At 41.1% G+C, this 14795-nt stretch overlaps 1 protein-coding gene across 1 annotated transcript in view; it reads right to left on the bottom strand.

The window, feature by feature from the left end:
- Window positions 1-3455: 3455 nt before the first annotated feature.
- The window catches only part of LOC126175611 (uncharacterized), a 94056-nt gene continuing 82716 nt past the window's right edge, over window positions 3456-14795 (bottom strand). The window contains exon 4 of the mRNA XM_049922494.1: window positions 3456-3583. Coding sequence (XP_049778451.1) covers window positions 3488-3583 — 96 coding nt within the window. The 3' untranslated portion in view covers window positions 3456-3487. The remainder of the gene's footprint in view (window positions 3584-14795) is intronic.

Here is a 14795-nt window from a genome sequence, read left to right as displayed (position 1 = left end):
CCTCTTCTGATGTTAAACCTATTACTTCAAAATCATTCTTAACTGAATCCAGGTACCTTCTCCTCGGTCTGCCCCAACTCCTCCTACCCTCTACTGCTGAATCCATGAGTCTCTTGGGTAACCTTGCTTCTCCCATGCGTGTAACATGACCCCACCATCTAAGCCTGTTCGCCCTGACTGTTACATCTATAGAGTTCATTCCCAGTTTTTCTTTGATTTCCTCATTGTGGACACCCTCCTGCCATTGTTCCCATCTACTAGTACCTGCAATCATCCTAGCTACTTTCATATCCGTAACCTCAACCTTATTGATAAGGTAACCTGAATCCACCCAGCTTTCGCTCCCACACAACAAAGTTGGTCGAAAGATTGAACGGTGCACAGATAACTTAGTCTTGGTACTGACTTCCTTCTTGCAGAAGAGAGTAGATCGTAGCTGAGCGCTCACTGCATTAGCTTTGCTACACCTCGCTTCCAGTTCTTTCACTATGTTGCCATCCTGTGAGAATATGCATCCTAAGTACTTGAAACCGTCCACCTGTTCTAAATTTGTTCCTCCTATTTGGCACTCAATATTTCTTTCCCACTGACATTACTTTCGTTTTAGAGATGCTAATCTTCATACCATAGTCCTTACATTTCTGATCTAGCTCTGAAATATTACTTTGCAAACTTTCAATCGAATCTGCCATCACAACTAAGTCATCCGCATATGCAAGACTGCTTATTTTGTGTTCACATATCTTAATCTCACCCAGCCAGTCTATTGTTTTCAACATATGATCCATAAATAATATGAACAACAGTGGAGACAGGTTGCAGCCTTGTCTTACCCCTGAAACTACTCTGAACCATGAACTCAATTTACCGTCAACTCTAACTGCTGCCTGACTATCCATGTAAAGACCTTTAATTGCTTGCAAAAGTTTGCCTCCTATTCCATAATCTTGTAGAACAGACAATAACTTCCTCCTAGGAACCCGGTCATATGCCTTTTCTAGATCTATAAAGCATAGATACAATTCCCTGTTCCACTCGTAACACTTCTCCATTATTTGCCGTAAGCTAAAGATCTGGTCCTGACAACCTCTAAGAGGCCTAAACCCACACTGATTTTCATCCAATTGGTCCTCAACTAATACTCGCACTTTCCTTTCAACAATACCTGAGAAGATTTTACCCACAACACTGATTAAAGAGATACCTCTGTAGTTGTTACAATCTTTTCTGTTTCCATGTTTGAAGATTGGTGTGATTACTGCTTTTGTCCAGTCTGACGGAACCTGTCCCAACTCCCAGGCCATTTCAATTATCCTGTGTAGCCATTTAAGACCTGACATTCCACTGTATTTGATGAGTTCCGACTTAATTTCATCCACCCTAGCCGCTTTATTGCACTGCAATCTATTGACCATTTTTTCCACTTCCTCAAATGTGATCCTATTTCCATCATCATTCCTATCCCATTCTACCTCAAAATCTGAAACATTACTGATCGCATTTTCACCTACATTGAGCAACTCTTCAAAATATTCCCTCCATCTGCCCAAGGCATCCACAGGATTCACCAGCAGTTTTCCTGACCTGTCCAAAATACTTGTCATTTCCTTCTTACCTCCCTTTTGAAGACTGCTAATTACACTCCTGAATGGTTTTCCAGCAGCTTGACCCATAGTCTCCAACCTGTTTCCAAAGTCTTCCCAAGATTTCTTCTTGGATGCTGCAATTATCTGTCTGGCTTTGTTTCTTTCTTCAACATAACTTTCTCTGTCTACCTGGGTTCTGGTATGTAGCCATTTTAGATATGCCTTCTTTTTCCTTTTACAGGCTGCCTTGACTGTATCATTCCACCAAGCTGTTTGCTTCATCCTACTTTTACACACTACTGTTCCAAGACATTCTTTAGCCACTTCTAGTACTGTGTCCCTGTACCTTGTCCATTCCTTTTCCAATGACTGTAATTGACTACATTCAACTAACTGGTACCTTTCTGAGATCGCTGTTATGTACTTGTGCCTGATTTCCTTATCCTGAAGTTTCTCCACTCTTATCCTCCTACATATGGACCTAACCTCCTGCACTTTCGGCCTCACAATCCCAATTTCACTGCACATTAAATAATGATCAGTGTCATCAAAGAATCCCCTGAATACACGTGTGTCCCTCACAGCCTTCCTGAATTCCTGATCTGTTATCATATAGTCAATGACAGATCTGGTTCCCCTGCCTTCCCAAGTATACCGGTGAATGTTCTTATGTTTAAAAAAGGAGTTTGTGATTACTAAGCCCATACTGGCACAGAAATCCAAGAGTTGTTTCCCGTTCCTGTTGGCCTCCATATCCTCTCCAAATTTACCCATAACCTTTTCATACCCTTCTGTTCGATTTCCAATCCTGGCGTTAAAATCACCCATGAGCAGAACACTGTCCTTGTCCTTTACTCTAACAACTACATCACTGAGTGCCTCATAAAAACTATCCATCTTATCTTGATATGTCCCTTCACAATGCGAATATACTGACACAATCCTAATTTTCTTGCTAGACACTGTCAAATCTATCCACATCAGTCGTTCATTTACATACCTTATTGCAACTACGCTGAGTTTCATTTCTTTCCTGATGTAAAGCCCTACACCCCATTGTGCTATTCCTGCTTTGACTCCTGACAGGTAGACCTTGTATTCTCCCACTTCCTCTTCTTTCTCACCCCTTACCCGAATGTCACTAACAGCTAAAACGTTTAGCCCCATCCTACTTGCAGCCTCTGCCAGCTCTACCTTCTTCCCAGAGTAGCCCCCATTGATATTAATAGCTCCCCATCTCATTACCATTTGTTTGCCAAGTCGTATCTTAGGAGTCCCTGGTTTGTCAGTTAGAGGTGGGACTCCGTCACCTCCAAAGGTCCGAGGCATTTTGCTCTGATTGTTGCCAGCATCATATTTAAAGTACCAGGGAAGCAGGTTGCTAGCCTTACTTGCCCTGAGTCCCATTGGGTTTTACCCCTAACGGCTGAGGGACTAACCGGTGGATTTGGTAGTCTTTGCCGTATGAGCACTAAGGTGACCACGACTCAGAATATGTCCGAGATGCTCAGCCTTATTCCAAAGTAACTGGTATCCTGACTGTCGGGACCACTTACTTGGCCACTCACACGTTGCCCGTGGTTCATGAACCAGGACATGACTACAGGAACCCACACCATGAACCTTGATTAATCATATCAGAATTTATTTCTTAAATATCAGTGGACATGACGATTTTATAGCTCAAATCTGATGCATATGCAGAAAAGCAAACAGATTTTCAGAGAACAATACAAACACATATCCCTCTTTTGTGCTAAATCAATAAAAAATTAAAACCTATAACAAAACATGTAGTATCAATGAAACACTACTATTGAATTCCAATAATGAAAGTAATTTTGGGATTAAAGTTATGTCTTACAGCAACTCTCGACGCATCTACTGAAACTGACTGAACCTTACCTCTTATTTTGTAGGTTTTCAATCTCCATCAAAGATTTTTCTTTCATAGACAAAATCTTATGGAGAAAATATGGTAACTGTGTCACAATCACCTGAAATTTTTTTTACAAAATCATTGGTAAATTTAATTTATACTACACTAGTGATAAAAATATCACTAGTCTCTATTTCTGTCTTTGATTTATGAACTATTGTAACAATTACATTCTGTTATTACATATTTCCTTCTCTTTTTAATAGATGCATTAAAATCATGAAAAAGAGTAAGAATATGCTACAAGTCAAGTTATAGTATACATTAGAAAAGAAAAGCAGTTAAACTATTTTTAAATGCTCACAAAATTATTTGTGCTTACTTGGTTTGAATTTAACACAGTAAAGTCAGTAGCAACACTGCTACTTTGGAAAAGACTGCTGATTTTTTTTAGATATGTTAAACAGCTTCTACTGCTACATATAACCTACATGTTCTCATTCTTACTTATCACACATAGTTATCTACAGTTATAAAAGAGGCTAGATATAATGAATGTTGCCACTTATCATGCAGCTAATAGAAATCTTCAGTTCTTCAAAATAATCTTCAGTTCTTTACAATAGACAATCAGATAATTTGGGAGAGGAGTAGCTAAAGATGAATTTTTTGTGATTCTTTGTTTCTTCTTTATGTATTATGGGAGAGTTGAACCCCTTGCATCTGAACACAGTAACCCACTCTTAACCCTCAGCTAGTTAACCCTGAGCTAGGAAGCAAAGGTTATGCGAATATTATTTTCCTGTCTTGAACAATGGGTATGTAAATCAACAAGAACAGACTTTTGTTTTTAGCAATACATACATTAAGAGTAAATATATTGGGGAGTGAGTATATGAATTATGAGAATTTTGATAAGGTCTGCAAAAGGTGTGTGGTTTTCAGGTTTACACATTTTTCTTACTGCTTACTACCGCTGTATGAAATGTAATGTACTGTGGCACTGACACCCAGAAGTTATTCCCATAAGACAACAGGGAGTAAAATTGCAGAATGTGCTACAAACCTACTCTATTGCTCAACACAATCGGAAATTCTTCTACATACAAAACAACCAGGGCTGAATTGCTTGATTGGTTTGTCCACGTGTTAACTCCATTTTAGCTTGTTACTACTGAAATCCAAGGAATTTCACATATACTGCTTCACTTGGTTTGAGACCAGCAATGTACACTCCTGGAAATGGAAAAAAGAACACATTGACACCGGTGTGCCAGACCCACCATACTTGCTCCGGACACTGCGAGAGGGCTGTACAAGCAATGATCACACGCACGGCACAGCGGACACACCAGGAACCGCGGTGTTGGCCGTCGAATGGCGCTAGCTGCGCAGCATTTGTGCACCGCCGCCGTCAGTGTCAGCCAGTTTGCCGTGGCATACGGAGCTCCATCGCAGTCTTTAACACTGGTAGCATGCCGCAACAGCGTGGACGTGAACTGTATGTGCAGTTGATGGACTTTGAGCGAGGGCGTATAGTGGGCATGTGGGAGGCCGGGTGGACGTACCGCCGAATTGCTCAACACGTGGGGCGTGAGGTCTCCACAGTACATCGATGTTGTCGCCAGTGGTCGGCGGAAGGTGCACGTGCCCGTCGACCTGGGACCGGACTGCAGCGACGCACGGATACACGCCAAGACCGTAGGATCCTACGCAGTGCCGTAGGGGACCGCACCGCCACTTCCCAGCAAATTAGGGACACTGTTGCTCCTGGGGTATCGGCGAGGACCATTCGCAACCGTCTCCATGAAGCTGGGCTACGGTCCCGCACACCGTTAGGCCGTCTTCCGCTCACGCCCCAACATCGTGCAGCCCGCCTCCAGTGGTGTCGCGACAGGCGTGAATGGAGGGACGAATGGAGACGTGTCGTCTTCAGCGATGAGTCGCTTCTGCCTTGGTGCCAATGATGGTCGTATGCGTGTTTGGCGCCGTGCAGGTGAGCGCCACAATCAGGACTGCATACGACCGAGGCACACAGGGCCAACACCCGGCATCATGGTGTGGGGAGCGATCTCCTACACTGGCCATACACCACTGGTGATCGTCGAGGGGACACTGAATAGTGCACGGTACATCCAAACCGTCATCGAACCCATCGTTCTACCATTCCTAGACCAGCAAGGGAACTTGCTGTTCCAACAGGACAATGCACGTCCGCATGTATCCCGTGCCACCCAACGTGCTCTAGAAGGTGTAAGTCAACTACCCTGGCCAGCAAGATCTCCGGATCTGTCCCCCATTGAGCATGTTTGGGACTGGATGAAGCGTCGTCTCACGCGGTCTGCACGTCCAGCACGAACGCTGGTCCAACTGAGGCGCCAGGTGGAAATGGCATGGCAAGCCGTTCCACAGGACTACATCCAGCATCTCTACGATCGTCTCCATGGGAGAATAGCAGCCTACATTGCTGCGAAAGGTGGATATACACTGTACTAGTGCCAACATTGTGCATGCTCTGTTGCCTGTGTCTATGTGCCTGTGGTTCTGTCAGTGTGATCATGTGATGTATCTGACCCCAGGAATGTGTCAATAAAGTTTCCCCTTCCTGGGACAATGAATTCACGGTGTTCTTATTTCAATTTCCAGGAGTGTACATTTATTGCACCAGGAGGTCATTTTTATTTGTTTCAAACTGTGTAACACAAGTCTTCATGAAATTAAAATTGAAACAGTTTGCTGTGAACCAGTTGGATGGTTATCCTGTGATCAAATGGGCTCTGTCTTATATGGTTCTCTATGGGACCTAGATTATTAAGATAGAATCACTAGTAAAAATCACAGATTTGGAATAGTTCTTTAAAGTCAACAGAAGGATACCTATTTGCACTGGTTGAGAAGAGGCATTGAAATGTTTCTGCTACCGTGGGAAGCATCCCAACTACTATCGATGTTAAAAATTGCTTCGAATAGAAATATCGCAACTTACAGAATTAAGCACATGGTTCTTTGTTGCTGATTAAGGAATACTTAACCTAAATTGCTTTGTATGTAGGTTTCTCCACTAGGAAAGAGAATCCTTCCTATAGGTGTATGTTGCAGTAATAAACTGCAGAATTATTGAGTCATCGACCTTTATTCATGAAAAATACAAAACACTTTCATTGTCCAATCATTCCATCAACACCCATCACGTGCATTCCACTGCTGTTCCAACTTCCCTCCAAAACACATCTCCCCCAAAGAACAAACAATTTACAAAACATTAACATCTTTGGAAATGGAAGATTAATGATTTAACGTCTAAAATTAATATCAATAATTCTGTCATACTAGAAAATGCATAATTTAAGATTTGATTAACAACTGTCGTAAAACTGAAAGTAGACACTAAGATCTGCACATAGTAAAATGCGTAATTAAGATCTGCAAATAATTTGCATAAAAACAAAAGCAGACACTAAGTTCTGCACATAGTAATGGGAAGGATAGAAATGGGAAGGTGGTTCGATTTCAGCATGGAGCAGTTTCAGACCTTGCCGTACTGGATATTTCATACTCCCCCTATCTGAATCTAGTTTTGTTCCTCTGATGCAGTTTGACAGTGTAATTTTCTTCCTGTAAGTGGATTTCCACCTATGCCACAACAACCGTATTCCCAAGTTTAAGTCATTATCCCCACAATGAAAAACATTAATAGGGTCACAGTTCTTCCAGAATTTCATTTTTGAAATCATAAGATAATCCTTCATGAAATTGGAACTGAGAGGCCATTTGCAAGTTCTTCACTGAGATATGACACTACTGCTCCTTTGTCTAGTTCACTGACTATACAAATCTTTCTACTTGCTTTAGTTTCTGTTTGTACTTTGATATTCATTGTTGTTAAAGCTACCTCATGGTCACGTATGCCAGTTTTGACACGTATGTTCCCCAAGAGGTCAGGTCTATTTGATGCCATTAGATCTAACATATTTCCATCATGAGAGAGGTTCAGAACTACCTGTTGTAGTTCTAGGAGCGCTCACACTGCTGTCTGCTGTCGTAATCAGCATGCTTGACCATGGCTTTGTCATCTGCTGTGGTCCCTTCCAGGTAGGCTGCTCGCACACTGCAGGTGTGAGAGAGGCTGTAGATCTGTCAGCCGAATGACCCGCACACAGCTCCATGTCACCTATCTCATATTCCTGGCCTTATTGCATTTGTATTACGGTCCTTAAATCTTTATTTTTAATTAATTCTTTCCTTACACTTGCTTGAATGTTATCACTATGGTAAATTATTCATATCAAGACATTTAACCAACTTTAACAAGAGTTGTCCAATAAATCTCCTGTTTAATTCCTCCAACGTGAAAAATCCAGTGCGGAAGTTTGGAACACATTTTCTGAATATTCTTTCCAGGCATGATCACTGCACTTGTTTTACTATTTCTCCATGCTCCCACACCCACCTATGCATTCTGGGTACAATACTCTTCAGTCTCAATCACCTATGTGATGCAAGCACAATGCTCTTCAATTTCAAGTGCTCCCACTCCTGCTTCTGCCTTCTGGGCACAATGATTTGACATTCGACATTCTACTGCACCCATCTCTTCTGTCCTGGCGAAATCTTTTTTCCTTCTAGATGCTCCCTAGCCCATTTCTACCATCTCGAGCCAATGATTTTACTGCTTGCTTGCTTCTGCATTGATTTTTTACTACTCATCTGCCTCCACACTCACTATGCTCTCTGGGCAGAAGTGTACTTCTCCCATGCTCCCACATTTATTTCTGGCCTTGGGTGCCAAAATTTTCCTTCCAGAGTGCACCCACCCTCACATCCACAAATGGGGTGCAATTATCCACATGACCTTTTCAGAGTGCTTTCACATATTTTCCGCCATCTACATTCAGTGCATCTATTAATATACATAGTCTCCTCAGAGATTCGCTCTGGATGGCTTCCTCCTCAACTGCTGCCAGTGTTGCCAACTGCTTCAGGTCTCCCAACACCAACCTCACAGGATCCCAAGATAGGGCCACAGCCACTGGACATCTTTGACATTACCATTATTCAGCAGCACTGACACTGTATATCAGCAGTGGTCACCCACCTATTAGGTCAGGACAAGAGAGATGTGTGACTGCAGTCCAGATACACGAGCTACCAGATCAACCTGGTGTGCCCCCAGAAAAGACCAACATCTTCTACCTGAGGGTTTTTATAGTCTTTTGTTCCATACTCAGGCTTCCTCTCACCAATTGCCATGGGCAACATCAGCTTGCCTGAGCCCCAACACGATAAACACCAGGGAGAACTGCCTGTCTCCGATCCTGGCTTCTACACCACGGGATATCAAATACGCCCTCTTGAGTGACTGGTTCCATGAGCGAGCAGTTGCTACCCAGCACCTCAGGGTGTGCCACATCTTCCCATCCTTCATGCACTGGGGGGGGGGGGGGGGGGGGAGCTGTGCACTGGCCATTTGCACAACAGACCTACACCTCCCCTCACACCTACAGTATGCAAGCAGCCTAACCTGGAAGAGGTTACATCAACAGACGACAAAAATACAATCAAGCACACTGACTAGGGCACCAAGCAGCAGTGTGTGTGCTGCTAGAAGTCACTGGCCCTGTGGACCTATTTGCTTCTGTGGACCGTATGAGTGCAAATAGTACCTCTAGTATTGCTGCACCGTCTGGGTATTGAGGACTATACTGAGCCACTCTGAGCAAACTTCCATTTAGTCTCTGGGCCAGGTGCTGACAGCATCCACAGTTCTTCAATCAGAGTCTCATTGGAAACTTCACTATATGTGACATCGTGCCATTCATCAGCCGCAGCTGACCAAGAGAACCACAAGTGTCTGTCACTGTCATCATCTGGTGTTGCCTCTACCTTGGGAACTTCTAAGGCTTTATTGACCTAACCTCAAGTTATATTGTTTCACTATCAAATGAATCACACACTTGACTTATTCACCATTAGAACCATCTCTTCCAGGAGAATCAGCTCCCCAAGTTGTACTGGAGAACTTCTGTGAAGTTAGGGAGGTAGGAGATGGTGTGCTGGTAAAAGTGCAATTGTGAGGACATACTGAGCTGTGCTAGGATAGCTCAGTTGGTAGAGCACTTGTCCGTGAATGGTAAAGGTCCTGAGTTCGAGTCTCCATCTGCCAGGATGTTTCATGTCAGTGCACACCCTGCTGCAGAGTGAAAAATTTATTTTTCTCACTTTACTTGAAATTAAAGAAGGAAATGAATACATTTTTATACATTTTTTTTCTAAAAAATATGAATGTCCTTACAAGCCCACAGAAAAGTCACAACCAAAAGCTTTGTTTTTCAAAGGTCCCAAAACTGACAGAGAAAAGAGGGTTATATGATGCTGATTTAATTAAGATATATCTAAAAGCAGAGATGATGTAACTTACCAAAGGAAAGCATTGGTATGTTGCTAGACACACAAATAAACACAAACACACACACACAAAATTCAAGCTTTCGCAACCCACAGTTGCTTCATCAGGAAAGAGGGAAGGAGAGGGAAATAGGGAAGGATGTGGGTTTTAAGGGAGAGGGTAAGGAGTCATTCCAATCCCGGGAGCGGAAAGACTTACCTTAGGGGGAAAAAAGGACAGGTATACACTCGCACGCACACACATATCCATCCGCACATATACAGATGTAACATTACGAAACAAGATAGCTGTAATGGAAATTGAATAGCGTAAAGTTATCATTAAAAACGCACGCCGCGCGATTTGTGACGATTTGGTTGGTCATAATAGTAGTAACATGCTTTTGAATACAATTAAAATATAACGGCGATACCTGTTTAGTGTTATTGGAAACAATATGTAGTAAATTAATGAGTAAGGTAGCCGATCCTATAAGAAGAGGTGAAATTGGGCATATTAAGGGGTTTTGCTTTATGTCGACTAAGCCCATGACACGGCGTCTTTTTTTCCGTTTACTCTTAGAAAAAAAAAAACAAGTAAGGAAGTGCTAATTGTGCGTTGTGAAAAATATAGGGGCGAATTTTAAATAGCTACAGTGTATAATCAGACTAACAAATGGACATTCAGTTACGCGAAATAGCGGACAGCGAAGTGTGGTCATTAAATTGAGTACACCTACAGGGCGGTAAATTCCGGGATAAGTCTATTCGCATCTCACGAGGGACGCAGTATTGAGATCGGTTTTTTTTTTATTATATCGCGGAGAGCGGGCTTCAATTTATAAAAAGGAGAAAAGCTGTATCATTATCATTGACTGTTGGTGTTAAGCAACCAAAACTGTTCATCAAAGGGTTTCGGTGAATGAGTGGTGAATGCGAAATGAAACTGTGAACGAAGTTATGTTAAATAAAGCAGAAGAGACAAGACAGTTTGGTCGTATCTGTTATTATTCCATCAACCGTAACAATTCTTCTCGTTGAACGAAGCCTTTATAGACGATCGTTATGACAATTTGCTTTGAAGGGATCTCGTTACGAGTTAAGTTTTGGGGACCTGGTCAACAGGGGATAGTTCGTAGATCTTAACTACTGCAGCTATTCTGGAATCAGGTGCTGCCGTGACCGTTGTGTGTTGTCAATGGCTTAAGGTCATCATATCTCATGCTCTAAGATCGACGCGCCTTTCCTCTTGGTATAACGGTGTCTCACGGTAACAACGACAACGCCAATGGTGAAGGAAGATATGGTAGAAGTGGCGCCCAACGTGGGGCTCGATCAAGGAGGATTGCTGCATCGAGTCGAGTGTCATCCGGATTCACGAACCCTAGAGTTGGAAAATATAGTAGCAGCCAGTGGGTCTGTCCAATGAAAGAGGTATTCTTCAATAATCGCTAAAAGTGAGCGATACTACCAGGTATGATTAAAATAACTGTATAATTATATTAAAAAAAAGAAGTTGAGACTTGTGATTTCGGTAGATAAATATATAGTGAAAATAAGTGTATGTCTTGGTAGTGAATAATCATGTCAAAATGAACGAAAAGAATACATGATAATGTGCAGTTGAGTAGAGTAATGAGTAGAGAGAGAGAGGATATGGATGATGCATCCCATGAGCTCAATCTGGGACAGGAGACATGTACAGATAATAATACAGTTATTGATTTAGAGCCGTTAGGAGATTCAAATACAATGATAAGTAAGGTAAGCAGCATGGGAGAACATAAAGATCTTGAGGTTTCGGAAGTAGATCAGCAAGTTGATCCTCAAAATGGAAATATTAATCAAAAAATGTTTGATATGCTGGTGTCAATAAATACTCAAATAGGTGTAATGAATGGAAGACTTGGTTCACTAGAAAAAGATAATAAGCAATTAAAAGAGGACAATAAAAAGTTAAACGAAAAATTTGAGGCCAAATTTGGTTCATTAGAAGTTAAAATGGATTCTTTGGAAAGCAAACTGAACACCTTTGATTATAAACTGGAAAATACTAAGAAAGAATTAAAGGCGGACTGGGAGACTCAATTAAATGCAAAATTTGGAGAACTAGATGTTTCAATGCTAGCGCACAGATAGAAGAGCTTTCGAAACAAATAGTCGAGTTTGAGTCCGATGCTCGTAAGGGGATTGACAAGTATTTAGTAGATCAAACTAAAAGACTTGACGAAGATCTATCTGAATGGATAGAAATAAAAGGAAATGAAATTGTAGACAAGGTTAAGACTACTATAGGAGCCCAGCCAAATGAAAATATCAATGAGCACCGAAGTAGAAATGATGAATTAATTAAGCTCTTCACTAGCGAAATTCAGAAAATAAAAGAGAAAATAGTTGATGAGTTACCTAAATGGCAAAAGGAAACCAATCATAAATTGGCGGAGTTAGAACGAAAGTCATCACAAAAATTGTTGACAGAGGACGAACATTCGGAGAATAGGTCGAAAAACAACCGAACATGTGATAATACGAAGTACAATTGTGGTGAAAATTTGCATTGGGAAGTTGATGATTCGGTTGGTAAAGATGATGATTCTTTTGGTCAGCAAGGATATTTGTCTTCGTTAAAGGTGGAGAACAGCATTTTTAAAAGTAGACAATTCCCAACATTCTCCACCGAAAAGAACAACCTGCATCCGAAAATCTTTATCAATAATTTCAAAAGAATATTTCCACGTAGCTGGTCAGAATATGACCGACTTCAATTTATAGTATCCAAAATTACCGGAGAAGCCGCATTATGGGCCGCTGAAGTAAGTGAAAGTTGCCCTACTTGCGCTGAGTTTGAACAACTTTTTTTGGCTAAATACTGGTCGTCGAGTAAACAAGAGAAATTAAGAAAAGAGGTTTACCAACCTGAGTATTTTAACAGTAAAAGGAGTACTTTAAGGCAATATTTTGAAAAGTACATAAATAAGACACGTTACTGGAGTGATCCAATTTCTCACAAGGAAGTGATCAGAATTTTGAAGGGAAGGTTGCCCATAAATATACGTGAAAAGTTAATAAATGTTCCTGACCACGATGTAGAACAGTTCTTGTCGGTGATTGACTCTATAGATATGATTATGGAAGACGCAAGACAAATGAGTGGTAATCAAATGTCGACTCACACTCATAGTAATACGAATAATTATAATAATAATTTAACGTATGATAATAATAATACCGAAAACCAGGTCAAACCCGCATCACAGGAGCGTGGACAATCTTCATCCTATGGTTGCAATAAAAACAATGATTATAATAAATATAGAAGAGATACTTACGGTGCTAGAGGCAAACATCGATATGGTGACGCGAATATGCATAGTAGTGATATTAATAAGAGTAACAGGTACCCAAGTGATGATCCCAATTGTATTCGACCTTGGGAAGATAATTCGAAGTATAATGTTCATCGGCAGGATGGAACAAATGCCTCGAGTCCTCATCCAGCACAAGGAGTTATACCAATGGGCGAAGGAGCCTCCAATGTGCGACGGGGTGAATACCATAACTCGGATCATACTGTACGGATTGTGGAAGTTCATGAACCCCCACCGATGACTCAACAAGATACATTAAACTAATACCAGTCACTAAATGCCTTCCTAGGATGACTGGAAAGGAGAAGGAAGGCAGGCATCAATTTGAACTGAGAGTATTAAGGTACAATAATGATCAGGATATAAGGAATGAATTAACTGAAGAAAAACCTGAAGTTTCTAATAAATGTGGACAAATTTTACAGGCAATAATTCCAACAAGTATAAATAATGTTGATGTTGAAATATTAATTGATACTGGAGCAACTATTAGTGTCATGACGCTGGACTGTTTAAAACGGATAAGCTGAGGGGTAAAAATACCCACTTTTCCTATCACAGGATGTACCGTGTCTGGCGCGTTCAGCGCAAAAATGCAAAAAGTTGTGAAACAGATACGTGTCGACGTTACAATACGGGGGGCTCAAATAGAAAGTACATTCCTGGTTGTTCCTAAAATGACAGTACCATGTATCTGGGGTTTGGATTTTTTATGTGAGACCGGTGCAATCATTAATTTAGAGAAAGGTGAATGTATATTTAATTCCAATGGTAATGTTTTGACAGCCACCCCGAGAAAGGGCCGAGTAATTCCAAATCAGTTGTGTATGAATCTAATGGTAAAATATGTCAGTATTGATGATGAAAATGTGTATGATATATGCCTTATTGAATGTTCTGAAGAAATGATTCATAAAATGTCAATGCAGGAAAAGGTGTTAGAATCAGAATATTTATCTGTTACCCAAAGGGACGAACTGTACTACTTGTTGGAAGCATATCAGTCGATTTTTAGTAAACGTCCACGTATAATAAAAGACTTTGAATTCCATGTAAAGACGTATGCACATAAACCCTTTTGTCATACTTCCTATTCTATCCCATGGACAAAGAAAGAAGTAGTCAGAAAGGAAATCAATAAAATGTTAGAATGGGGTATTATTGAGCCCTCAGATTCCGACTATTGTAACCCTCTTGTGGCGGTAATTAAACCCAATGGTGACATCAGATTGGTGTTGGATGCCAGAGAGATCAATAAGATCATTATACCTGTACAAACGCGACCGGAGAACCTAGAAGAGTTAGTACAAAAGTTTTATGGTGCCCACTTCTTAACTTCGAATATCGAAAGAATCTAGAAAATATACTGCATTCATTTTTCTGGGCCGAAGTTACCAGTTTACCGTCATGCCATTTGGGTTGAAAATAAGTGGTGGTGTTTTCATATCGGCATTAGATACCATACTGGGCAGAGACCTTTTGAATGAAGTTACTTTATATGTGGATGATTTGCTAATTGCTTCTGAAACTTGGGAAGAATATTTCGACTTATTAAGAAGAGTTTTTGTGAAATTTTTG

Source organism: Schistocerca cancellata, chromosome 3 (genome assembly GCF_023864275.1).
Source record: "Schistocerca cancellata isolate TAMUIC-IGC-003103 chromosome 3, iqSchCanc2.1, whole genome shotgun sequence".
Taxonomy (NCBI): domain Eukaryota; kingdom Metazoa; phylum Arthropoda; class Insecta; order Orthoptera; family Acrididae; genus Schistocerca; species Schistocerca cancellata.
This window is presented reverse-complemented; position numbering and strand designations above follow the sequence as displayed.